The following is a 27,959-nucleotide window of genomic DNA, read 5'->3' as shown; positions in this document are numbered from 1 at the left end:
CTCAAATATGTTACATTTAATTAGGTTTTAAAGTCATACAGCAACTGAGGAAAAACAAAATTGCTACTTTGTATACCACTTGAATGAAGTAGAAAAATGTAATTTGTCAACTCAGTAAGACAAACAGTCAGATTTTTCTCTAACTTCAAGTCCGTCACATTGCTGAAAGATCTGATATTGGTAAAAAATCCACGATAAAAACTATTTTAACTGTGAAAGTCCCATTTTAATTGATCAAAATTCGAATGGTATGCACAACTTTAGATGTTTGTTTGGCCATTATGTATCCTCCATATGCAAATAAGATCGAATGGCTTCACACACAAAAAAACCCTAATGTTTTTCCGCCCAAAAAAGACTTTCAAACACAATAATGGATTCAGATTGCTGTTATCAAGAAAACGTTCACAGTTTCACTTAGTTTAGTTTGAATTACCCGTAACGAAAAGGAGATTACAGCATGTATTTATTTGGACAGATTATGGTCCTTCATGCGCGTCTTTTCTAGCGATAGTTCACTAATTAGATTCACCTGTGGCAAAATTGTCCCAATAGCTACACTCGCAAACCGCTAATTATGAACGTAAGTTTGTAAATTTTTTAACAATTATATGCAATCGTTTCTTCGTGACTTATTGCCTAGCTGCCTAAAAAACGGCAATATTATCGTAAAACATGGTAAATTATGGAAATGTATTTAGATTAGTTTATGTTAGTGAATAGGACTCAATTGAAGAGACCAGCGGTGTAACGCTAACTATAGGCCTATCTATTACAATCATATTGATCAAAACGATGCGTATTTTTCACATTTTCTATCAGTTCGAAATAATTTTGGAGGATGCTTTCGTCAGCAATAATGTTGGAGCCATCACAGCAGCACTTCTGAGGGAGAAAGCCTCCAAGTCGTTAGTTAACAGATTGAACAAAGTCGCTAACAAGGTAGCCTATTTTCTCACATCCACATCCATAAAATTACATTTAACCCTTTGTGGGTATGAAATTCCTGCTTGAAGTAGCCTATTTATATAAAACAATGATCAGTAAAACCTTACCAAAGCATATTGGTTCCACAATAAATGTGCTGAACAGTTTTGTTAGAATTGTGAACATTCTCTTCCCCGTTCTCCTGTGGATTGCAGGAACTTGACAGAAGTGTGTTCAAAAGTGTCACTTTGCTTTTGAGAGCAATTGAAGATGTATGCCAGTATGATGATGACTGCTTTAACTGCCTGGCCAGGCAAGGTCTTGTTTACAAGATAAGTATCTAATATATATATATATTTAATATCCAAAGATGTTTAACATTCAAATGTAATCTATCGGGTTCTGATTAGTCTATTTGACTGTGTTTGTTCATGTCCACATGTTGACGTGGTTTGAAAGAGCTGCAGACTTTCTGAAAATGGAAGAATACAAAGGCGTGAAGGACCTGCCCAGCCTTATTGAGACCTTTTTTGATTTTTTCCTGGTAAGGTGTGAGTTGGCCAAATTTTAAATCAACCCCTAGCCCTACCCACTCATGTAGATCGGAAAATATTGGATGTCTAAACAATGTTAATTACTTCACCTTGCCTTATGATAGACTGGGTGGGTAGTTTGCCATGTTGCTTTCCTATCTAGGTTAGCAAAATTACAAACTTTCTCAACAGTTTGTCCAGAAATCCTGATTCGGAGGGAATAAGCAGGAAATCCGTGCATTTTGGAAAAGTTACAGGAATTTTGCGACGCTATCCTTATCAAATAATTTCAGATCTACATAAGTGTCTAGGGCAGAGCTCTCTAACCCTGTTCCTGCAGAGCTACAGTCATGTAGGTTTTTGCTCCAACCCTAATCTAGCACACTTGATTCTAATAATTAGCTGATAACCTGAATTAGGTTAGTTACAACTGGAGTTGGAGTGGAAAACCTACAGGAGGGCAGCTCTAAAAGAACAGTTGGAGAGCCCTGGTCTAGGGTCGATTTAGAATACATTTCCAGTGTTATTCACTGCATCAGCCAACTAAATACTGTTTTTTTCAGCGTTTGCCTCCTTCTGTTGAAGGTGAGCTTTTTCTCTCATTTTGATCATTCTACAATTGCCATCCCCTGCTTTGTTTTATGCTGGTAGCTACAGTAATGCTGTTTGTTTTTTGGGGAAAGACAGAGGTGAGCTCACCAGCGTCTTCCTGCTGCATGTTGGAGTGGTTGGGACCGACCCAGACGTCACGTTTAGTTTGAGATTAGAGGTAAGGCTGTACAGTCATTGATGTTGTTGGTTATGAAGAAATACACAATTTGTTCACTAAAAAGGGAGACTTCTAATAGAAAAGCAGGAATAACGTTACTAAAGAACTGGATATATTTTTCTAAACATTAACATCCTGCAATTCTATTGGATGTTACATTGTTCTTGTCTCCAAAATGATAACGAATACTTCACTGTTTTCTTTCTATCCATTCAGGCTATAAGAACGATTAACTCGATCCTCGACAATACCACAAAAGAAGAGAGGAGGAAACTGAGCATGTCCAAAGACCATTGTCTACTCCTGTAAGCTTTCAGTCATGACAGATTCCTGTAAATACGAGAACATGGAGAGGAGGCCTTTCCAACATTGAATTGGTTGTCTGAGGATGCATTGCCCCCTAGTGGATAGATTTAGTCTACATTGCATTTTTATTTTCTTTCGCAAGAAGATAATGTTCATGCAGTTTGACGTTTTTTTTTCCCCCCAGTGAGCAATTTGCAAAAGTCATTCTCAATGTGGGCGGTGAGTGACACTTCAGTTGTTTTTTTTAATGGCATGCAATTCACTGTATGAAAAATGCATAGTTGTCTGTGACTGTGACTTGGGTAGTGGTTTTGTTCAGACTATGAGATGCAGGTGGCCCTATCCGAAGCACTCTGTCGAATGACTATAAAGAGGTCGAGGAAAGAGCTGACCAGCAAGTGGTTTGCCAACCCAGTTTTTGCAGAGGGCTTCAACGCAATAAACGATACAGAATTTGAGATAGTAAGTTTCTCTAAGTCGGAGTTCTAACCTCATAAATAATTCAAATGTTGATAGTGGCATTCAAAGAGGACTGTTAATTGGGGTAAAACATGCATGGCTTAACTGTCAGACTAGCCTTGATTTTTTTTTTCTTCTCTGTTGCAAAATAGGACTGCAGAACTTTTCTCAATGACTTGAACAGCTATTTTGGAGATGAAAGAAGGGGAGTCCACACTATTCTTCTCTACATTTCAAACACCCACCTCATTATTCTCATTTCACATTATTTAAATAAAAATACATTATTCTGTAAAGAATAAATCACATCAAACACACGTTTAAAATGGTAAGATAATGGCCTGTTTCTCATAGGGTGTTCACGTTCCCCTGCATCTGTGTGTTTCTTGACACCACTGAGGTAAGACCAGCAGTAGTCCCAGGATCACTGCTCCAAAGTCATAAGGGGACATGGATGACACTCCAGATAATAAAGATACACGTGTGGCAGTTACAAATGTCTTATTTAAAGCTAACTGTGTCTTATGTCATGCATGGGTACCTCCAATTGGGTCTGATATTTCCCTCAGGCAATGGTGTGTAACACTTACAAATTAACGTCTTTGTCTTCAGCTGTTCATGCCAGAGGATGAGAAACTGGAACATTTCTGGGTGGACTTCAACCTAGGAACGTCCTGTATCAGCCTCTTTGTCAACAACCCCGAGGTGAGACTGACCAGACCCTACACACCAGTGTATGTCAGCGATAAATGAATGTCAGTAATGTTTACTTTAATGGGTCGCTCCTAGATTTACAATGTCCTAAGTGAGGCTTTTAAAATTTGTTTTCCCCCTCTGCCATGTCGTGTGGCGCTACAGGGTTCACTGTGGGAATCAATCCATTTGCTAAGAGCAGACGTCTTTAGGTTCAGTGTGTGTGGTGAGTGGAGAATTCATCTTACATCATTAGCCCTTCAGTTTGATGCTGAAATGAGGATATGGGACTTTTCCTTTATTTGAGAAGTAACGAGCTGCATTTTATATGGTTTACAATGATTCTCCTTCCAGACTGTGATAATCAGACCATTCTGACTGTTCACCTGTCCAACCCCCTCACCTATCGCATGACCAAGGGAAAGATGGTCCAGATCATCTTCGATTCCAAGCATGACATCCTGGACGCTGCCAAGAGAGTCTTTGAAAGCAAACGACTACTGGTAACCCCTAACATGACAGTTGAATTATGAGGACAATGCTTTACCAATAAAGTTACAAGCATGAGATGCCCATTGTTAAGTTATGAAAGTAGGCTATGTCATATTCTTCCCTTTCCCACAGCAAAGTGTACGTTCAGATGACCAGCCATCGATACAACACGTCATGGAACCTTTGCAATCAGATATGTTCAGTTCTTTAATCTCAGACTGTGATGTATCAGACCAGATCACATAGGTTATGCTATATTAATTTCCACATTAAAGGGGTGCTTTGGGATTTTGGCAATATTTGTTAACATATACCCATGCACTTCCAGTCAGTAGTTAGCATTGGCTCGCAAAACTACCTCGAACTTCCTTCATACTGTACGTAGATACAGTTGAAGTCAGAAGTTTACATGCACTTAGGTTGGAGTCATTAACTTGCTTTTAATCCACTCCACATATTTCTTGTTAAACTATAGTTTTGGCAAGTCGGTTAGGACATCTACTTTGTACAAGTCATTTTTCCAACTATTTACAGACAGATTATTTCCCTATCACAATTCCAGTGGGTCAGAAGTTTACATAAACTAAGTTGACTGTGCCTTTAAACAAAATAGATGGCATCATGAGGTAGGAAAATGATGTGGATATATTGAAGCAAGTGTCCTTTTTTGTGTGTCCTTTTAAACGACCTTGACTCTGGGGGTAGAGGTAACATAGTAAATGTAAATCCAGGACACTCCAGTATGGTGTGTGTGTTAATTTTGTGGATGTTCATCCATTTTGTTTAATTTGTTACGAATTCCAATTTGTTTTGGCTATGTTAGCTAGGGAGCTATGGTTATGGGAAGGATTAGCTAACATGCTATGTAGTTACAAAGTTGCTACAGTTGTCTGTGAGATTCGAACACACAATATTTGGATTGCTAGTCTTCACCCTACTTTTGTTTTTGCTTTAAGGAACCTGTCTTATGTAACCGATCATACTAATTTCAGTGTCTCCATTTACTATGTTAAGTCAAGTCTGAGACCAGGCTGCTGTAAAAGAATGTATGAATTCATGGAATGTATTTCTCCATTAGATCTTGACGTGCTAGCTGCATTGGAGACCTCATCACTGTAAGTACCCTATGCTTTATTTGGCAGTCTATATGGTTATTTATGATACATTGGGTTTTTAAGATGAGCAACTGATTGTTTCCGCCAAGGTCCCCTACTCTGGCAACTGCAGGCAGCACAGAGGTAAGCATTAAAACACATGAAGGGGTAACTTAACCATATTCAGTGGGGCTCCTTCAACCTAGTCCCACAGTGTCCAACTCTGTCAAGCTATATCATTATGGCACATGGTAATAAAGAGTTGACTGCTGCACAAATAGTATGGGAGTACTAATGATTGTTTTGTCCTATAGATCCCTGCTGTAAACCAGACCAGTCTGGCAACAACTCTGTCTCAGTGAGTGATCACAGCAAAAAGTGTTTCAATGGTTCACCAATACTGCACTCGTTCTATACTGTCATATTTCCATCAAGTAATTGATTTTCTCTAATCACAGGGAAAGAATTGAAACTTCACCGGAGGACATATTTGAACTGTGTGCCAGCTCTGACACTGAGGTTTGCTATTTGAGTCTTGTCATCTTATGTCTGCTGTGATGCTATTTGAGCAATGCTTTCAATGAGACGAGTATTAATCAAGACAGTGGATCTAATGACTGTAGATTCATTTAAAAAATATACACAGTAGAAGTCGGAAGTTTACATACACCTTAGCCAAATACATTTAAACTCAGTTTTTCACAATTCCTGACATTTAATCCTAGTAATAATTTCCCGTCTTACATCAGTTAGGATCACCACTTTATTTTAAGAATGTGAACTGTCAGAATAATAGTAGAGTGAGTGATTTAATTCAGTTTCTGTATTTCATCATATTCCCAGTGGGTCAGAAGTTTACATGCATTCAATTAGTATTTGGTAGCATTGCCTATAAATTGTTTAACTTGGGTCAAACGTTTCGGGTAGCCTTCCACAAGCTTCCCACGAGAAGTTGGTTGAATTTTGTCCCATTCCTCCTGACAGAGCTGTTGTAAATGAGTCAGGTCTCTAGGCCTCCTTGCTCGCACATGCTTTTTAGTTCTGCCCACAGATCTTCTATGGGATTGAGGTCAGGGCTTTGTGATGGCCACTCCAATACTTTGACTTTGTTGTCCTTCAGCCATTTTGCCACAACATTAGAAGTATGCTTGGGGTCATTGTCCATTTGGCAGACCCATTTGCAACCAAGCATTAAAATCCTGACTGATGTATTGAGATGCTGCTTCAATATATCCACATAATTTTCTTCCCTCATGATGTCATCTATTTTGTGAAGTGCCCCAGTCCCTCCTGCAGCAAAGCACCCCCACAACATGATGCTGCCACCCCCGTCCTTCACGGTTGGGATGGTGTTCTTCGCCTTGCAAGCCTCCCCCTTTTATCTCCAAACATAACAATGGTCATTATGGTCAAACACTTCATTTGTGTTTATCAGACCAGAGGACATTTCTCAAAAGTACAATCTTTGTCCCCATGTACAGTTGCAAACCGTAGTCTGGCTTTTTTATTGTGGTTTTGGAGCAGTGGCTTCTTCCTTGCTGAGCGGCCTTTCAGATTATGTTGATATAGGACTCGTTTTATTGTGGATATAGATACTTTTGTACCTGTTTCCTCCAGCATCTTCACAAGGTCCTTTGCTGTAGTTCTGGGATTGATTTGCAGTTTTCACACCAAAGTACGTTCATCTCTAGGAGACAGAATGTGTCTCCTTCCTGAGCGGTGTGACGTCTGCGTGGTCCCATGGTGTTTATACTTGCGTACTATTGTTTGTACAGATGAACGTGGTACCTTCAGGCATTTGGAAATTGCGCCCAATGATGAACCAGACTTGTGGAGGTCTACAATTGTTTTCTGAGGTCTTGGCTGATTTCTTTTGATTTTCCCATGATCTCAAACAAAGAGGCACTTAGTTTGAAGGTAGGCCTTGAAATACATCCACAGGAACACCTCCAATTCACTCAAATTATGTCACTCAAATTATGTCAGCTAGCCTATCAGAAGCTTCTAAAGACATAATTTTCTGGAATTTTCCAAGCTGTTTAAAGGCACAGTCAATTTAGTGTATGTAAACTTCTGACCCACTGGAATTGTGATAGTGAAATAATCTGTCTGTAAACAATTGTTGGAAACATTGTGTTAGGACATCTTCTTGTGCATAACTGACTTGCCAAAACTATAGTTTGTTAAAAATATATTTGTGGAGTTGTTGAAAAACGAGTTTAAATGACTCCAACCTAAGTGTTGTTAACTTCTGACTTCAACTGTACATTCAATACGCTTGGTTGGTACTCCCCTCTGTATTTATTTGGACAGTGATGATAAAATTGGTTAATTTGGCTCTATACTAAGCATTTTCGAGTTGGGAACAATGTTTCATGAGGCGACAGTGGAGAATGTCACTTTTTTATTTGAGGGAATTTTCATGCAAATGTTTAACCATTTTAGCGTTGTCCGGGTTAGGGAGGGATTGGCCGGTAGGGATATCCTTGTCTCATCGCGCACCAGTGACTCCTGTGGCGGACGGGCGCAGTGCACGCTAACCAAGGTTGCCAGGTGCAAGGTGTTTCCTCCGACACATTGGTGCGGCTGGCTTCCGGGTTGGATGCGCGCTGTGTTAAGAAGCCGTGCGGCTTGGTTAGGTTGTGTATCGGAGGACGCATGACTTTCAACCTTTGTCTCTCCCGAGCCCGTACGGGAATTGTAGCGATGAGATAAGATAGTAGCTACTAACAATTGGATACCACAAAATTGGGGGGGGGGTAAAATAAAAAAAACAGGTGGTGACCATGAACCCGATGGTCACTGACAGAGCTCCAGAGTTCCTCTGTGGAGATGGGAGAACCTTCCAGAAGGACAAACATCTCTGCAGCACTCCACCAATCAGCCCTTTTTGGTAGAGTGGCCAGATGGAAGCCACTCCTCAGTAAAAGGCACATGACAGCCCGCTTGGAGTTTGCCAAAAGGCACCTAAACTCTGACAATGATAAACAAGATTGAATGCCCACGTGACAATGCCCACGTGCACAAAGCGAGGCCCATACAGAAATGGTTTGAGATCGGTGTGGAAGAACTTGAATGGCTCGCACAGAGCCCTGACCTCAACCCCATTGGACACTTTTGGGATGTATTGGAACGCCGACTGCGAGCCAGGTCTATTCGCCCAACATCAGCGTCCTCACTAACGCTCTTGTGGCTGAATGGCAGCAAGTCCCCGCAGCAATGTTTCAACATCTAGCGGAAACCTTCCCAGAAGAGGGGAGGCTGTTATCAGCAAAGGGGGGACCAACTCCATATAATTGCCCATGATATTGGAATGAAATGTTCAATGAGCAGATGTCCACATACATTTGGTCGTGTGTGTGAATTTTGTACGTGTGTATTTTGACATTAACTTAGTCTTAAAGTAGGTGTAAGTTTAGTATCTGGTCCCATATTTCTAGCACTCAATGATTAGCACTTGGATGCATTTGTAGGTTGTTTCTGATTTTTGTTTTGCCCAAAAAGAACTGAAGGGTGAATGATGTCTTGTCACTTGTTAATTGTAAATAAGAATGGAAGACCTTTCTGAACACCTACATTAATATGGATGCTGTCATGGATAATTAATTAATCGTGAATGAGTGATTATCCATAATCATGGTAGGTAGCATCCAAATTAATGTAGATGTATTCAGTGACCTCTTCCATTCTTATTTACAATAAGTGACTCCAAAATGACACTACATTATTAACCATTCAGTTCCTATTGGGCACAACATAATCAGAAACACAACCCAAACTGAAAATGCATGTAAATAAGTTATTCAATAAGGGAATTTGTCCAAATGTTTATGAAAAAATGGAGGGACTAGATGCATAAAGTGCTTTCATTTCTAAACGGTAAAATGGATATCTATGAAAATAACCTCAAGTAGGTGACATTCTGTACTGTGCCTCGTATGAGAAATGTTATCTCAAATCCAAAATTCTGGACTATAGAGACAAATGTAGCTTCACTGTCTCTAAATAAATACGGAGGGGAGTGTCCAAGATCATAATGAAAACCTGCCACCTTCTGGAGACCACAGGAACACTGCTTGTGCAGTCAGATCATGTCACTGAAAACGTCTGTGATGTCTTGGGCCTCGGCATCACCATCACTGCATGTGTTAACCTCTGACTGCCTCAGGTCACTGTTGAAGTAACTGAGACTATTGGTGCCACGTATACAGACTTGTCACATGTCAGGAAGCCAGAGAGTATTACATTCTTGACTGCTTTGAAGAGGTACCAGGTCAGTTTGTAGATAGAGAAATGTATATAGACTACTTATTGTCAAATCAAATGTTATTTGTCACATACACATGGTTAGCAGATGTTAATGCGAGTGTAGCGAAATGCTTGTGCTTCTAGTTCCGACAATGCAGTAATAACCAACGAGTAATCTAACCTAACAATTCCACAACTACTACCTTATACACACAAGTGTAAAGGGATAAAGAATATGTACATAAAGATATATGAATGAGTGATGGTACGGAACAGCATAGGCAAGATGCAGTAGATGGTATTGAGTACAGTATATACATATGAGATGAGTATGTAAACAAAGTGGCATAGTTTAAAGTGGCTAGTGATACATGTATTACATAAAGATGCAGTAGATGATATAGAGTACAGTATATACGTATACATATGAGAAATAATGTAGGGTATGTAAACATTATATTAAGTAGCATTGTTTAAAGTGGCTAGTGATATATTATATCAATTCCCATTATTAAAGTGGCTTGAGTTGAGTCAGTGTGTTGGCAGCAGCCACTCAATGTTAGTGGTGGCTGTTTAACAGTCTGATGGCCTTGAGAAGCTGTTTTTCAGTCTCTCAGTCCCAGCTTTGATGCACCTGTACTGACCTCGCCTTCTGGACGATAGCTGGGTGAACAGGCAGTGGCTCGGGTAGTTGTTGTCCTTGATGATCTTTATGGCCTTCCTGTGACATCAGGTGGTGTAGGTGTCCTGGAGGGCAGGTAGTTTGCCCCCGGTGATGCGTTGTGCAGACCTCACTACCCTCTGGAGAGCCTTACAGTTGTGGGCGGAGCAGTTGCCGTACCAGGCGGTGATGCTCTCGATTGTGCATCTGTAGAAGTTTGAGTGCTTTTGGTGACAAGCCGAATTTCTTCAGCCACCTGAGGTTGAAGAGGCGCTGCTGCGCCTTCTTCACGATGCTGTCTGTGTGGGTGGACCAATTCAGTTTGTCTGTGATGTGTACGCCGAGGAACATAAAACTTACTACCCTCTCCACTACTGTTCCATCGATGTGGATAGGGGGGTGTTCCCTCTGCTGTTTCCTGAAGTCCACAAACATCTCCTTTGTTTTGTTGACGTTGAGTGTGAGGTTATTTTCCTGACACCACACTCCGAGGGCCCTCACCACCTCCCTGTAGGACGTTTTGTCGTTGTTGGTAATCAAGCCTACCACTGTTGTGTCGTCCGCAAACTTGATGATTGAGTTGGAGGCTTGCGTGGCCACGAGGTCGTGGGTGAACAGGGAGTACAGGAGAGGGCTCAGAACGCACCCTTGTGGGGCCAGGTGCCAGGTGTTGAGGATCAGCGGGGTGGAGATGTTGTTACCTACCCTCACCACCTGGGGGCGGCCCGTCAGGAAGTCCAGTACCCAGTTGCACAGGGCGGGGTCGAGACCCAGGGTCTCGAGCTTGATGACGAGTTTGGAGGGTACTATGGTGTTAAATGCTGAGCTGTAGTCGATGAACAGCATTCTCACATAGGTATTCCTCTTGTCCAGATGGGTTAGGGCAGTGTGGTTGAGATTGCATCGTCTGTGGACCTATTTGGGCGGTAAGCAAATTGGAGTGGGTCTAGGGTGTCAGGTGGGGTGGAGGTGATATGGTCCTTGACTAGTCTCTCAAAGCACTTCATGATGACGGAAGTGAGTGCTACGGGGCGGTAGTCGTTTAGCTCAGTTACCTTAGCTTTCTTGGGAACAGGAACAATGGTGGCCCTCTTGAAGCATGTGGGAACAGCAGACTGGGATAGGGATTGATTGAATATGTCCGTAAACACACCAGCCAGCTGGTCTGCGCATGCTCTGAGGGCGCGGCTGGGGATGCCATCTGGGCCTGCAGCCTTGCGAGGGTTAACACGTTTAAATGTTTTACTCACCTCGGCTGCAGTGAAGGAGAGTCCGCATGTTTTGGTTGCGGCCCGTGTCAGTGGCACTGTATTGTCCTTAAAGCGGGCAAAAAAGTTATTTAATCTGCCTGGGAGCAAGGCATCCTGGTCCATGACTGGGCTGATTTTCTTTTTGTAATCCGTGATTGACTGTAGACCCTGCCACATACCTCTTGTGTCTGAGCCGTTGAATTGCGATTCTACTTTGTCTCTATACTGACGCTTAGATTGTTTGATTGCCTTGCGGAGGGAATAGCTACACTGTTTGTTTTCGGTCATGTTTCCGGTCACCTTGCCCTGATTAAAAGCAGTGGTTCATGCTTTCAGTTTCGCAGTTTCACTCGACTGGCTATTGTGTATGTTTAGTGTGTCAAGTACTAAAATGACTTTCCTCAAGGGCATCTGTTTGGCTATATTTCCCTCTACATTTAAATATTTCTGTGTGTGTGTGTGCTGTTTGTCTGTTTTGCAGGTGGCCAGAGCAAAAACAAGGCTCTTCAGCACTCAGTCTCTCTCCTCTGGCGGGTAAGGCCACAGTCCCAAACACTTGTCCAAAAGACCTCTACAGGACACTTAACAGTTCCTGTTATATTAGTCACAGTTGTCTGAAACTGTATCTGTAGTTGATGTTGTCCCTTGGTAATCGTGTGGTCACTACTAGTTGCAGAGGTCTAGTGCAATTACAGTACATTGATTGACAATCAATCTCCATCTCCTTCTGTGTTCTCTTCTGCTTCAGGTCAACACACTCCACCCCAACCAACAAGGAGAAACGGAAGGAAAAGGTTTGCATAACAATTTTCACTATTTGATCAAAGTATAATGTTATTGCACTCTGAATGGGATTTGCTGCTAACCATTTGAAATCGTAGCTATTTTCCACCAATTTCATTCATACTGAAGCCCAGTGTTTCCTAACTCCAGTCCTCCAGGACCCCCAACAAAACACATTTTGTTGTAAACTAAAACACCTGATTCAACTTAAGGGCTTGACGATTAGTTGACTAGTAGAATCAGGTGTGCTTGTCCGAGGCCACAACAAATATATGTACTGTTGAGGGTATGGGGGACCGGAGTTAGGAAACACTGCTGTAGCCAGTGGCGTTGTTTTGAAACTGTCCTATTCATATGAATGAATAAGGTATTGAACTTTATTTATATCCTCTGTAGTCTAAATCAAAAGACTCTCCTCCTCCCCCTGCTGAGGCTGGCAGCAGTGTGATCCTGTCCCAGCGGGCCAAACACGACTACACCAGGAAGAAGCCCAAAACCAAGAGCAAACTGAAGAGTGAGCATGCCACGTCCCGACTCCCCTCACACCCACTCATTCTGTTTGAGTGCTCTGAGCTGCGTTGGTCTAGTAGACACCCTGCTGTAGCCCGTCTCCCCCTCACTCTCTCTACAGTTCTACCCCTGTCCTCTCCCAGCAGTGCAGACGAGGCCTCCCCTGTCAAGGTAACACGTCTCTCCTTTATTCTAGGTTAGTAACTTCATAGCTAATGGCAACCATAGCCCTATTTCACCTAGGCTACCAGACATTACCACCCCTTAGAACAGACTGTCATTAACATGTTGGGTAGTTATCAAAATGGATAGAATGATTTGGTATGCCACAGTGATTTTTTTTTTTATAGGTACAGTATGGGATCTACAGTTTGCTGCTTCAGTGTCTTTAGATATATTTTTATCAGATGTTACTATGGAATACTGAAGTATAATTACAAGCATTTCATAAGTGTCAAAGGCTTTTATAGACGATTACATGAAGTTGATGTAGAGAGTCAATATTTGCAGTGTTGACCCTTTTTCCAAGACCTCTGCAATCCACCCTGGCATGCTGTCATTTAACTTCTGGGCCACATCCTGACTGATGGCAGCCCATTCTTGCATAATCAATGCTTGGAGTTTGTCAGAATTTGCGGGTTTTTGTTTGTCCACCCGCCTCTTGAGGATTTGACCACAAGTTCTCAATGGGATTAAGGTCTGGGGAATTTCCTGGCCATGGACCCAAAATATTGATGTTTTGTTCCACGAGCCACTTAGTTATCACTTTTGCCTTATGGCAAGGTGCTTCATCATGCTGGAAAAGGCATTGTTTGTCACCAAACTGTTCCTGGGTGGTTGGGGGAAGTTGTTCTCGGAGGATGTGTTGGTACCATTCTTTATTCATGGCTGTGTTCTTAGGCAAAATTATGAGTGAGCCCACTCCCTTTGCTGAGAAGCTACCCAGCACATGAATGGTCTCAGGATGCTTTACTGTTGGCATGACACGGGACTGATGGTAGCGCTCACCTTGTCTTCTCCGGACAAGCTTTTTCCCGGATGCCCCAAACAATCGGAAAGGGGATTTAATAGAGAAAATGACTTTACCCCAGTCCTCAGCAGTCCAATACCTGTACCTTTTGCAGAATATCAGTCTGTCCCTGATGTTTTTCTTGGAGGGAAGTGGCTTCTTTGCTGCCCTTCTTGACACCAGGCCATCCTCCAAAAGTCTTCGGCTCACTGTGCGTGCAGATGCACTCACACCTGCCTGCTGCCATTCCTGAGCAAGCTCTGTACTGGTAGTGACCTGATTCCCGCAGCTGAATCAACTTTAGGAGACGGTCCTGGCGCTTGCTGGACTTTCTTGGGCGCCCTGAAGCCTTCTTCACAACAATTGAACCGCTCTCCTTGAAGTTCTTGATGATCTGATAAATGGTTGATTTTAGATGCAATCTTACTGGCAGCAATATCCTTGCCTGTGAAGCCCTTTTTGTGCAAAGCAATGATGACGGCACGTGTTTCCTTGCAGGTAACCACGGTTGACAGAGGAAGAACAATGATTCCAAGCACCACCCTCCTTTGGATGCTTCCAGTTTGTTATTTGAACTCAATTAGCATCACCGAGTGATCTCCAGCCTTGTCCTCGTCACCACTCATACTTGTGTTAACGAGAGAATCACTGACATGTCAGCTGGTCCTTTTGTGGCAGGGCTGAAATGCAGTGGAAATGTTTTTTGGGGATTCAGTTCATTTACATGGAAAAGAGGGACTTTGCAATTCATTTATATTCATCTGATCACTTTTCATAACATTCTGGAGTATATGCAAATTACCATCATACAAACTGAGGCAGCAGACTTTGAAGATTAATATTTGTCATTCTCAAAACTTTTGACCACTACTGTAGCTGTAATAGCATTAGGTCCAGTTCTTGGTTTGCCTCTACCTCGGTGTGATATGAAAGGTTGTTGCTGTTTGACAATATATGTCCACGACATCCCCTTTCTGTTTTGAACAGCACCGTACACCAGCATGCAGATCAGCGGGGGGAACACCAAGTACAAACATTGCAGAACGGCTATTTGACAAGCTCAAAGAGGAAGAATCTCTGGAGTTTCCTCCTCCGTCCAACCAGATATCACGAGATTCAGGCAAGCTATACAGTTCCTTTGGAAAGTATTCAGACCCCTTTTTCCACAATTTGTTATGTTACAGCCTTAATCTAAAATGGATTAAATAAGTAAAAATCCTCAGCAATCTACACGGAATAACCCATAATGACAAAGTGAAAACACGTTTTTAGAAAACAAATACCTTTGTTACATAAGTATTCAGACCCTTTGCTATGAGACTCAAAATTGAGCTCAGGTGCATCCTGTTTCCATTATCATCCTTGGGTTAGCTCACTGTTCCCCGGTAGGCCGTCATTGTAAATAAGAATTTGTTCTTAACTGACTTGCCTAATTAAATAAACATTACATTTTTAAAAAATGATTTAAAAAAAAATCTACAACTTGATTGCAGTCCACCTTGGGTACATTCAATTGACTGGACCTGATTTGGGTAGAGGCCCACCTGTTAATATAAGGTCCCACAGTTGACAGTGCCAGAATGTCTGAACAAAAACCAAGCCATGAGGTTGACGGAATTGTACGTAGATCTCCGAGACAGGATTGTGTCGTGGCGAAGACCTGGGGAAGGGTACCAAAACATTTATGCAGCTTTGAAGGTCCCCAAAAACACAGTGGCCTCCGCCAAGACTCTTCCTAGGGCTGGCCGCCCGGCCAAACTAGCAATTGGGAAGAAGGGCCTTGGTCAGGGAAAAGACCAAGAACCCGATGGTCACTCTGACAGAGCTCCTCTGTGGAGATGGGAGAACCTTCCAGAAGGACAACCATCTCTAGAGCACTCCACCAGTCACGCCTTTATGGTAGAGTGGCCAGATGGAAGCCACTCCTCAGTAAAAGACACATGAGAGCCCGCTTGGAGTTTTCCAAAAGGCACCTAAAGCATCTCCGACTATGAGAAAGAAGATTTTCTGGTCTGATGAAACCAAGATTGAACTCTTTGGCCTGAATGCCAAGCATCACGTCTGGAGGAAACCTGGCACCATCCCTACGGTGAAGCGTGGTGGTAGCATCCTATGGGGTTGTTTTTCAGGGACTGTGAGACTGGTCAGGATCAAGGGAAAGATGAACTGAGCAAAGTACAGAGATCCTTGATGAAAACCTGCTCAGGACCTCAGACTGGGGTGTAGGTTCACCTTCAAACAGGACAATGACCCTAAGCACACAGCCAAGACAACGCAGGAGTGGCTTCGGGACAAGTCTCTGAATGTCCTTGAGTGGCCAAGCCAGAGCCCGAACTTGAACCGGATCGAACATCTCTGAAAATAACTAAAAATAGCTGTGCAGCGACGTTCCCATCCAACATGACACTGTTTGAGAGGGCCTGCAGAGAAGAATGTAAGAAACTCCCCAAATACATGTGTGCCAAGCTTGTAGGGTCATACCCAATAATTGATGCTGTAATCACTGCCAAATGTGCTTCAACAAAGTACAGAGTAAAGGGTTTCAATACATATGTAAATTTGATATTTATTTTTTATAATGAGCAAAAATGTCTAATTGGTTCTTGCTTTGACGTTATGGGTATTGTGTGTAGATTGACACAAAAAACAATGATTTAGTACATTTTAGAATAGGCTGTAGCATTACAAAATTTGGACATTTGGAAAAAGTCAAGGGGTCTGGATACTTTCCGAAGGCATTCATCAGAACAAGGCTGCATCTGAAATGGTACGATATTCAATATAGTACAGTTGACCAGGGCTCATAAGGGCAATGTTAACTATGGTTGAATTGATTTGATTTTTGTCATTTAGCAGACACTTTATCCAGTGTGACTTACAGGAGCATTCGGGTTAAGTGCCTTTCTCAAGCTTGGCACATCGGCAGATTTTTTTTTCACACCTGACACCCACATCGCACATAGTGGTATTACAGACCTGTTTCTCATGGATTATGGGGCTATAGTTAGACCTGTAGCTGATGTGAAACCTGTATGGGATTTTCCCTTCAATACAGGTATACAGCGTGTCAAAATAAAAGTCCCATACAGGTCTCACATTAGCTAACATTGCATTCCTTGTAGGCTTCCGTGATGTGACTGGGGAGGACTGGGACGAATCTGTTTTTCCCCGAGAGGAACAAGATGCATCTACACCTACTGTAAGGTACTCCGTAGTACTTGCCTGGTGCCAGATCTGTTTGTGATCTTTAGCCAACGCCATAGACTACGACCATAAGCATTGGCACAACAGCACAAACAGATCTGGCACCAGACTCATGATACATCCCAATAACACATGTTTCACCTCTTCAATAGGAGAATCCCTCTCCTATTCCTAAATCTTCTCTTGGAAGATTTACTAACAGAGAGAACCTCCCATTTATACCCTGGTGCTAGTTATTCTATTGTTTTGTTGGGTGTTTACTGTACTGTTGTTTCTAACTAATGTGTTATAATTTTCATAATATACATGTAATCTGTTATAATCAGTGCTTGAATTGGAAAGGAGCTCACTGGAGCTGAGTACCGGCACCTACATTTTTCTACTGCTTGAGCTCCTGTTCCTCTAGAATATTAGCTCAAAAGTATTGTGGTGCTCCTGCACCTAAATATAAACAGTACTGTCACACAAAATGAGTACCAGCACCTATTTCAGTCCAGGCCATAATGTAAAATTATTATTTCAGGACCATGTTCCCAATCAGGAGGCTGGAATTCATAGGAAGAGGCCTTGGGCATCAGGTATGTCTCTGAAGTCTCTCTGTAATGACTTGACATATACTGTTGACCAATCTGGTCTTTTAAACATTTCTAAAAGAGCATCTGTTTTCAAATACTTACCTTGGTCGTATTCATTAGGCATCAAACTGAATTTAAAGGACTACCTGAACTTGTATTATAACAAAAGTTTGTTCGTTGTCAGTTGCAAAATGTTTTCGTATGATAAAACACTTGATAAAACATGGCCCTCACTGAAGGAGAAATTACCATAAAGGTGTGGACTGGAGCTGACCATGGTCAATGGCCATGTTGTGGTCATATTACTCAGCAGAGCGTGCCGACTCGGGAGGTGCAGCGGAGAAGAAGAGTGTGCCGCTAGAAAGTGATCCAAGGCAAAGACCCAGGGCCTTCTTTCCCTCAGAACCTCTCGAGGAGGCTGCTGGTAATCCATACATACAGTTGGAAGTTTACATACTTGGGTTGGAGTCATTAACTTGTTTTTCAACCACTCCACAAATTTCTTGTTAAAAAACTGTAGTTTGGCAAGTCGGTTAGGACATCTACTTTGTGCATGACACAAGTCATTTTTCCAACAATTGTTTACAGACAGATTATTTCATTTATAATTCACTGTATCACAATTCCAGTGGGTCAGAAGTTTAGATGCACTAAGTTGACTGTGCCTTTAAACAGCTTGGAAAAATCCCAAAATTATTTAATGGCGTTAGAAGCTTCTGATAGGCTAATTGACATAATTTGAGTCAATTGGAGGTGTACCTGTGGATGTATTTCAAGGCCTACCTTCAAACTCAGTATCCTTGGGAGCAATTTCCAAATGCCTGAAGGTACCATGTTCATCTGTACAAACAGTAGTACGAAAGTATAAACACCATGGGACCACGCAGCCATCATACCGCTCAGGAAGGAGACTCATTCTGTCTCCTAGAGATGAACGTACTTTGGTGCCAAAAGTACAAATCAATTCCAGAACAACAGCAAAGGGCCTTGTGAAGATGCTGGAGGAAACCGGTACAAAAGTATCTATATCCACAGTAAAATGAGTCCTATATCGACATAACCTGAAAGGCCGCTCAGCAAGGAAGAAGCCACTGCTTCCAAATCCGCCATAAAGCCACACTACGGTTTGCAACTTCACATGGGGACAAAGATCGTACATTTTGGAGAAATGTCCTTTGGTCTGATGAAACAAAAATAGAACCGTTTGGCCATAATGACCGTTATGTTGGAGGAAAAGGGGGGAGGCTTGCAAGCCGAAGAGCACCACCCCAACCGTGAAGCACGCACGGGGTTGCAGCATCATGTCGTGGGGGTGCTTTGCACACCTGACTCAGTTACACCAGGTCTGTCAGGAGGAATGGGCCAAAATTCACCCAACTTATTGTGGGAAGCTTGTGGAAGGCAACCCAAAAAGTTTGACCCAAGTTAAACAATTTAAAAGCAATGCTACCAAATACTAATTGAGTGTACAGTCATGGCCAAACGTTTTGAGAATGACACAAATATTAATGTTCACAAAGTCTGCTGCCCCAGTTTGTATGATGGCAATTTGCATATACTCCAGAATGTTATGAGTGATCAGATTAATTGAATAATAAAAAGTCCCTCTTTGCCATGCAAATGAACTGAATCCCCAAAAACATTTCTACTGCATTTCAGCCCTGCCACAAAAGGACCAGCTGACATCATGTCAGTGATTCTCTCGTTAACACAAGTGTGAGTGTTGACGAGGACAAGGCTGGAGATCACTCGGTCATGCTTATTGAGTACGAATAACAGACTGGAAGCTTCAAGAGGAGGGTGGTGCTTGGAATCATTGTTCTTCCTCTGTCAACCGTGGTTACCTGTAAGAAAACACGTGCCGTCATCATTGCTTTGCACCAAAAGGGCCTCGCAGGGAAGGATATTGCTGCCAAATCAACCATTTTCGGATCATCAAGAACTTCAAGGAGAGCGGTTCAGAAGCCACTTCTCTCCAGGAAAAACATCAGGGACAGACTGATATTCTGCAGAAGGTACAGGTATTGGACTGCTGAGGACTGGGGTAAAGTAATTTTCTCTAATAAATCCCCTTTCTGATTGTTTGGGGAATCCGGGAAAAAGCTTGTCCGGAGAAGACAAGGTGAGCGCTACCATCAGTCCTGTGTCATGCCAACAGTAAAACATCCTGAGACCATTCATGTGTGGGGTTGCTTCTCAGCCAAGGGAGTGGGCGCACTCATAATTTTGCCTAAGAACACAGCCATGAATAAAGAATGGTACCAACACATCCTCCGAGAGCAACTTCCCCCAACCATCCAGGAACAGTTTGGTGAGGAACAATACCTTTTCCAGCATGATGGAGCACCTTGCCATAAGGCAAAAGTGATAACTAAGTGGCTCGGGGAACAAAACATCAATATTTTGGGTCCATGGCTAGGAAATTCCCCAGACCTTAATCCCATTGAGAACTTGTGGTCAAATCCTCAAGAGGCGGGTGGACAAACAAAAACCTGCAAATTCTTACAAACTCCAAGCATTGATTATGCAAGAATGGGCTGCCATCAGTCAGGATGTGGCCCAGAAGTTAATTGACAGCATGCCAGGGCGGATTGCAGAGGTCTTGGAAAAAGGGTCAACACTGCAAATATTGACTCTTTGCATCAACTTCATGTAATTGTCAATAAAAGCCTTTGACACCTATGAAATGCTTGTAATTATACTTCAGTATTCCATAGTAACATCTGACAAAAATAAATCTAAAGACACTGATGCAGCAAACTTTGTTGTATTAAATATGTCATTCTCAACTTTTGGCCACGACTGTATATAAACTTCTGACCCACTGGGAATGTGATGAAAGAAATAAAAGCTGAAATGTATCATTCTCTCTACTATTATTCTGACAATTTCACATTCTTAAAATAAAGTTGTGTTCCTAACAGACCTAAGACAGGGAATTTTTACTGGGATTAAATGTCAGAAATTGTGAAACACCTTAGCCAAATACATTTAAACTCAGTTCATGTAAACTTTTGACTTCAACTGTGCATATGTACAAGTTGAAGGTTTGGGCACACCTCATTTCAAGGGTTTTGCTTTATTTTTACTATTTTCTACATTGTAGAATAATAGGGAAGACATCAAAACTATGAAATAACACACATGGAATCATGTAGTAACCAAAGAAGTATTAAACAAATCAAAATATGTTTTATAATCAAGATTCTTCTCGAAGCCACCCTTTGCCTTGATGACAGCTTTGCACACTCTTGGCATTCTCACAACCAGCTTCATGAAGAAGGCTTTTCCAACAGTCTTGAAAGAGTTCCCACATGTTGAGCACTTGTTGGCTGCTTTTCCTTCACTCTGCGTTCCAACTCATCCCAAACCAAATCTCAATTGGGTTGAGGTCGGGTGTTTGGAGGACAGGTCATCTGATGCAGCACTCCAGCACTCTCCTTGGTCAAAAAGCCCTTACACGGCCTGATGGTGTGTTTTGAGTCATTGTCCTGTTGAAAAACAAATGATAGTCCCACTAAGTGCAAACCAGATGGGATGGCGTATTGCTACAGAATGCTGTGGTAGCCGTGCTGGTTAAGTGTGCCTTGAATTCTAAAGAAATCAGACAGTGTCACCAGCAAAGCACCATCACACCACCACCACCACGCTTCATGGTGAACCACACGTGGAGAGCATCTATTCACCTACTCTCCCACAAAGACAGTGGTTTGAACCAAAAACCTCAAATTTGGACTCATGAGACCAAAGGACAGATTTCCACCGGTCTAATGTCCATTGCTCATGTTTCTTGGGCCAAGCAAGTCTCTTCTTATTGGTGTCATTTAGTGGTTTCTTAGCAGAAATTTTACCATGAAGTCTTGATTTTACGCAGTCTCCTCTGAACAGTTTATGTTGCTGTGTCTGTTACTTGAATTCTGAAGCATTTATTTGGGCTGAAACCTGAGGTGCAGTTAATTGCCGATTTTTGAGGCTGGTAACTCTAATGAAGTTATCCTCTGCAGCAGAGGTAACTCTGGGTCTCCCTTTCCTGTGGCGGTCCAAATGAGAATCAGTTTCATCACAGCGCTTGGTTTTTGTGACTGCACTTCCGTATTGACTGACCTTGATGTCTTTAAGGTAATGGACTGTTGTTTCTCTTTGATTATTTGAGCTGTTCTTGTCATGATATGGACTTGGTATTTTACCAAATAGGGCTATCTTCTGTATACCTCCCCTACCTTGTCACAACACAATTGGTGCATTATGAAGTAAAGAAATTACACAAATAACCTTATAACTGTTAATTAATTCATTCCAGGTGACTACCTCATGAAGCTGGTTGAGAGAATGGCAAGAGTGTGCAAAGCTGCCATCAAGGCAAAGGGTGGCTACTTTGAAGAATTTCAAATCTAAAATATATTTTGACTTGTCAACACCCATTTGGTTACTCCCCGATTCCATATGTGTTATTTAATAGTTTTGATGTCTTCACTATTATTCTACAATGTAAAAAATAAAAACCCTTGAATGAGTAGGTGTTTAAACTTCTGACTAGTACTGTACATACAGTGCATTCAGAAAGTATTCAAACCTGACTTTTCCCACATTTTGTTATGTTACAGCATTATTCTGAAATAGATTAAATGTTTTGCCTCATCAATCTAAAACAACCTTATTTACATAAGTATTCAGACCCTTTGCTATGATACTCGAAACTAAGGTTAGGTGCATCCTGTTTCCATTGATCATCCTTGATGTTTCAACATCTTGATTGTGGTCCACCTGTGGTAAATTCAATTGATTGGACATGATTTGGAAAGGCACACACCTGTCAGAGCAAAAACCAAGCCATGAGGTCGAAGGAATTGTCCGTAGAATATTTGTATAAATTAGACTTCTGTATTTCATTTTCCCAAAAATGGCTAATGTTTAAAGAAAACATGTTTTTGAGATTTTATTTATCCAATTTTAAATTCCGGCTGTAACACATTAAAATGTGATATGTCGAGGGATAAGAATATTTTCTGAAGGCACTGTATGCTACTGGTTGTGCAGGTGTTCATTCAAACCCCATCTGTTTTATGCTTTCCAGAATCAATGAGCAGAGTGCTGAATGAGGAGGTGGAGTCTGAGATGGAGATGGGCTCTGGAGTCATCGCTGCTTTCCAGACCTTCAAGAGCCAGCTGAGAGCGCACTTCTCGGTGATCACATCACACGGACTCGTGCAACACAACATAAACTCAGCAAAAAAAGAAATGTCCCCTCACTGTCAACTGCTTTTATTTTCAGGAAACTTAATGTGTAAATATTTGTATGAGCATAAGGTTCAACAACTGAGACATGAACTGAACAAGTTCCACAGACATGTGACTAACAGAAATTGAATGCGTCCCTGAACAAAAGGGGGGGGGGTCAAAATAAAAAATAAGTCAGTATCTGGTGTGGCCACCAGCTGCATTAAGTACTGCAGTGCATCTCCTCCTCATTGACTGTACCAGATTTGCCAGTTCTTGCTGTGAGATGTTACCCCACTCTTCCACCAAGGCACCTGCAAGTTCCCGGACATGTCTGGGGGGAATGGCCCTACCCCTCACCCTCCGATCTAACAGGTCCCAGACATGCTCAATGAGATTGAGATCCGGGCTCTTCGCTGGCCAAGGCAGAACACTGACATTCCTGTCTGACACTGACATTCCTGAGTACAGGCCTTGGTGTTACGCTCATTCCTTCGACAATAAACTCAAATCTGACCATCACCCCTGGTGAGACAAAACCGTGACTCGTCAGTGAATAGTACTTTTTGCTAGTCCTGTCTGGTCCAGCGACAGTGGGTTTGTGCCCATAGACGACGTTGTTGCCGGTGAGGACCTGCCTTACAACAGGCCTACAAGCCAATCAGTCCAGCCTCTCTCAGCCTATTACGGACAGTCTGAGCACTGATGGAGGGATTGTGCATTCCTAGTGTAACTCGGGCAGTTGTTGTTGCCATCCTGTACCTTTCCCACAGGTGTGATGTTTGGATGTACCGATCTTGTTCAGGTGTTGTTACCCATGGCCTGCCACTGTGAGGAAGATCAGCTGTCCGTCCTGTAAAGCTGTCTTAGGCGTCTCACAGTACGGACATTGTAATTTATTGCCCTGGCCACGTCTGCAGTCCTCATGCCTCTGCAGCATGCCTAAGGCACATTCACACAGATGAGCAGGGACCCTGGGCATCTTTCTTTTGGTGTTTTTCAGAGTCAGTAGAAAGGCCTCTGTAGTGTCCTAAGTGTTTATAACCGTGATCTTAATTGCCTACTGTCTGTAAGCTGTTAGTGTCTTAATGACCGATCCACAGGTGCATGTTCATTAATTGTTTATGGTTCATTGAACAAGCATGGGAAACGGTGTTTAAACCCTTTACAATGAAGATCTGTGAAGTTATTTGGATTATTTTGAATTATCTTTGAAAGACAGGGTCCTGAAAAGGGGACATTTTCTTTTTTTGCTCAGTTTACAATCATGGTCCCTAATGTTACCCTGGTCCTGGAGAGCTCTAGCTTGCTCCATTCTAATCTCCAACCCAGAATTATCTTGCGTGCGCTGACAAGCTACTGTCACCCAGAGACCAGCCCGGCATTAACACACGATTCCTCCAATCGCTTACCCATCAAGACCTTTAAAACTAGACACTAGGAAAAAGTTGACTATGGCGCTATTTGATAAAGGTTGCTACCATTCATGTTTCAGATGACTAATCCCCCTTTCCTATTGTTCCTACAGTCCAGGTACAAGAAAATTGAAGCCCGCTCCCTGCAGTCTCTGATGGACTGTCAGAAAAACGTCACTTCTCTCCTGGGTGCTGTCCATGACAGCAGGTAAAAACAATCACTTGGACCAGTCTTAAATAATAATGGATTCAGTAATAATTGATGTCATTTAGATGACTCAAGTCACTTTCCACTTGGGAACTTGCCTCATCCATGGGTGCAGTTTATACACAGTGATTGGAAATGCCACCCATTCTTGTCTTATGATTGTGATTGTTGGAAGGTTCCACAGTGACATTTTTCCTGTTTGTGCAGGCTGGTCCACCTGGAGCGCTTCCAGGCCACCGTAGTCCAGGAGCTGGGCCGCCTGGAGAATGACTGCATCTCGCTCAAAGAGATTGAGTGTCAAACTGTGGTCTGTCTTCTGTCTCTCTGGCTAGCACACCGTCCTCATTGAAAAGCGTTACTTAATTTGATGTTACCATTACTTAAACCTGGGCCGCGTTAGGGCAAGCAAAGGAAAAGATTTGTAACAGAATTACATGTCTTATGGACAGGTGGTTCAACTTCTGTTGTCTGCCTTATGGTGCCTAATGAACACGACCCAGGCTGCCTTATGTTCATAAAGAGATCATTTGTGGCTGATGTATGTACTGCAACGAAGATGACTTGGAAAGTAGGGCAGGCGAACTGCACAAGAACCAGTTGACAGTACCTCCTTTCTCCCACTAGGGTTCACTTTTGCTTCCACTACATCATAATGCTTTCTGGCCCACTCCTAGGAGTTAGGGTTTGGTTCAAATTGATTCAAAGGGTTCACATTGTTTTGTTAACTCCTTTAATTTTTCAGAACTTTTGGCAGAGCGAGTCTCAGTCCGTGCGGTCGTTCTGTGACCGACAGCAGCAGAGGTAAGCAAGCACTAAACGGCCAACTGACCTAACCTCAATGCAGGGATACAGTACATGTTACATCACATGTATCTAATAATAATAGCCATGTCAGATTGAAAGTCATGTTCTCCCATGTCCTTCCAGGTTAGAGTCGCTAGGAGAGCCCAGCGATGGCTGGAGGAGCAGCATGTCACAGAGGGAGGAGGCTGCAGCACCACCGGTACACTTCTGACCCACACAATGTATACCATGTGTCACATGACACGTCCCGTGGAATAGTCTGTCCACCCTGCCCTTGTATTTTCAAATGGCAAATTAGATATTGTATTATAACCTATAAACACAGACATGGGTCACCCATCAATTGTTTTTTTGGGACGATGTCTGTGAATACAAGAGTAAACACACTATGTACACTGCAAATCTTGCCTGGGTGATGCAGGAGAACCCGTCACCTCTGTAGTCGTGCTCTTGGTTGCGGTGTGAATCATGGTCAGAGTTACTGTGTTAGTGGACTTCGGATGTACTCGGGCTCCCCCAGGATGAGTTACAGCCTACACTGAACCAAGCAGAACTGAGCCAGCAGCAGCACTCCGTAACCCACCTGACTCCTAGAGTATCAAAGACAATATTCCCAGCCTGAGTACAGTCAGTGTAGAATATGTCTGTTTTGGATTTCTAGGTCTGGCAGTATTCCTGTAACAATATTGAACATGGAATTACGTTGGCGTAAAGGGATAGGTGACTTTTTGAAGTTGGGAGATTCTGCATGTGGCTAAATAACCAGCCAATGATCTTATTGTTTTGATGGAATTTCAATATCATATGCAAGTTGAAAATAGTTAGACTTTTTTTAAAATCTCTTTTTACAATTACAATAAAGATGATTTCTCTCTTCCTCTCCCCAGGAACCTCCAAAGTAGAAAGCCGGTGACAAAGGAAATAGATAAGACTCTCCAGGTCCTGATGAAACCAACACCACCTTGGACCTTTATGCTGACATTGAACCATGAGTGACGTCGTACAGACGCGTAATGGCTGATAGACCATGACCAAAGTTTTCACACAGGCAATGACCTACCTTGCTCATTTTTTTCTGCCATTGTTCAAAATACACTCAGAGCTAATACATGAATAGATAAAGGATAATAATAGGCTGATGAATTTCAGGGACTTGGTTAGACATCAGAGAGCAAGGCAGACCATTCGTGTTTATTCTTTTTTTTTTAAATAACTTTTGTCATGTTTGTCGATAGCCACTCAGACATTCAGTGATTGATTGAGAAATGCAATGTATGAAGTCTACGAAAGTCGTCAAGAAAGCCTGTAAAATATAGTTTTTCTAAAGAACCAGTCAAATGTTTACTATGTTTTGCATCCATAAACTTACATTCAAATACAGTGGGATATATCAGGTAGGTTTAGCAGTGTTTAAGGCATCTTTAGTTTAACAATGATTTGAGTGAATGCTCTGGAGGGATATTTTTGTTGAGTACATACCGCAGGCTATATTCAATAAAGGCATAGTTGTGGCCAAATATATTGGCACCCTTGCACTTTTCTTAAATAATTCCCTCTAAAATAAGTTAGTAACTTTTGCAATGTTCAACCCAGTGATATTGGATTTTTTAACATTCCAGAATTTAACATTTTTGTGAACTTGTTTATAAAAAAAAATGTGTTTAGAAAATACAGGCAAATGGCATGGACAAAATGATTGCCACTCTGGAGCTAGTACTTGATTGCTCAGTCTTTGGCCAAGATAACGGCAGACAAATGCTTCTTGTAGCTATCAATAAGCTTGCTGCACCTTTTCTACTGACAATTTGGCCCACTTTTCAGCAGCAAATGGCTCTAATTTGTCAATGTTTGAGGGGTGCCCTCCACCAACTGCTGTTTTCAGATCTCTCATAGGTTTTGGATGTGATTCAGATCTGGACTTGTCACTGGCCACTTCACAACAGTCAAGCATCTCTTTTACATTCCTGGGTGCATTTTGTGTGTTTGGGGTCGTTGTCGTGCTGGAAGATCCACAACCATTAACAGAGACAGTTTTTTGGCTACTGGGTTGAACATTGGACTCCAACACATAATCTGCTGATTTCATGATGCTTTGTGCACATTCAAGGCCCCTAGTACCAAAAGCAATGTAACCCTGCAGCATTATCAAACCCCATATTTGATTGTACGGAGGGTGTTCTTTTCATTGAAAACTTCATTTGGTTGTCAGTAAACAGTGAGGATCTGAAATTGCCATAGAACTCATTTGTTTCTTTGGTCACATAACATTGAAGTGTTTAGTTTTTGTGTAGTTAAAGCAGGCTTTCTTGTCTCCATCAGCAGTGTGGTCTTGCTATGTTTACCATCAACCAAATAAAGCGTTCAAAGAAAAGAACACCTTTCCTACAATTTATTAGAACGAGGCTTGATAATGCTGTGAGGTTGCTTTGGTGCTGGGGTCCTAAATGTGTGCAAGACCTCAATCTCCCGTTTGAGTTCAAAGTTCAACCAAGTGTCCAAAAACGCTCTTTGAGCAGGACAACCTAAAACACAAACAAAAATCTCCCTGGAATGGTTCAAGAAGAAACACTGGACTGTTCTGGAGTGGCCAGTGAAGAGTCCAGGACATGGTTTCCCAAAAGCATCTTCAGGTTAAGTTCATTATAGAATTGATGGTTCTAAAGACTTGAGCCTTAAGATGCAAATGGGAAACCGGGCCCAGATTCCAATCCATAAAATCCAAGATGGCAGCATGTCAAGTTTGTCTGTGACTAGGAGATTGTTAACCTACTAATAAACTATTAGTTTATAGTGGAGCAAATC

General features: G+C 42.1%; 1 protein-coding gene across 3 annotated transcripts; it reads left to right on the top strand.

Moving 5' to 3' along the window:
* Nucleotides 1-1,344: 1,344 nt before the first annotated feature.
* Nucleotides 1,345-27,929, top strand: sycp2l (synaptonemal complex protein 2-like). 3 transcript variants are annotated; one of them, XM_065019423.1, is made up of 30 exons: nt 1,345-1,471; nt 2,024-2,045; nt 2,148-2,229; nt 2,446-2,534; nt 2,720-2,754; nt 2,855-2,997; nt 3,147-3,201; nt 3,351-3,394; nt 3,607-3,699; nt 3,853-3,913; nt 4,042-4,190; nt 4,312-4,374; nt 5,260-5,294; nt 5,384-5,417; nt 5,588-5,631; nt 5,732-5,792; nt 11,914-11,966; nt 12,181-12,226; nt 12,612-12,729; nt 12,847-12,896; nt 14,722-14,854; nt 16,857-16,933; nt 17,462-17,516; nt 17,824-17,937; nt 22,588-22,697; nt 24,259-24,353; nt 24,561-24,660; nt 25,096-25,154; nt 25,281-25,356; nt 26,045-27,929. In XM_065019423.1, exons 4-30 carry the CDS (start codon nt 2,509-2,511, stop codon nt 26,057-26,059), a joined length of 1,944 nt encoding a protein of 647 aa, XP_064875495.1. In that variant the 5' UTR covers nt 1,345-1,471; nt 2,024-2,045; nt 2,148-2,229; nt 2,446-2,508; the 3' UTR covers nt 26,060-27,929. The 3 variants fall into 3 exon arrangements, with proteins under 3 accessions (XP_064875495.1, XP_064875494.1, XP_064875493.1); XM_065019422.1 differs by having other exon boundaries at nt 2,144-2,229; nt 17,827-17,937; XM_065019421.1 differs by having other exon boundaries at nt 2,144-2,229.
* The last annotated feature ends 30 nt before the right edge of the window (nt 27,930-27,959 follow it).

The sequence above is a fragment of the Oncorhynchus nerka genome, linkage group LG6 (genome assembly GCF_034236695.1).
Source record: "Oncorhynchus nerka isolate Pitt River linkage group LG6, Oner_Uvic_2.0, whole genome shotgun sequence".
Taxonomy (NCBI): Eukaryota; Metazoa; Chordata; class Actinopteri; order Salmoniformes; family Salmonidae; genus Oncorhynchus; species Oncorhynchus nerka.
This window is presented reverse-complemented; position numbering and strand designations above follow the sequence as displayed.

What these genes read in the sequence shown, in the direction of transcription:
- sycp2l (XM_065019421.1), top strand. Translation starts at nt 1,367, where the DNA reads ATGTTGACGTGGTTTGAAAGAGCTGCAGACTTTCTGAAAATGGAAGAA. An exon ending in CCTTTTTTGATTTTTTCCTG is followed by an intron (nt 1,472 to 2,023) that starts GTAAGGTGTGAG and finishes TGTTTTTTTCAG; the next exon opens with CGTTTGCCTCCTTCTGTTGA. An exon ending in TTTTGGAGATGAAAGAAGGG is followed by an intron (nt 3,202 to 3,350) that starts GAGTCCACACTA and finishes TTTCTCATAGGG; the next exon opens with TGTTCACGTTCCCCTGCATC.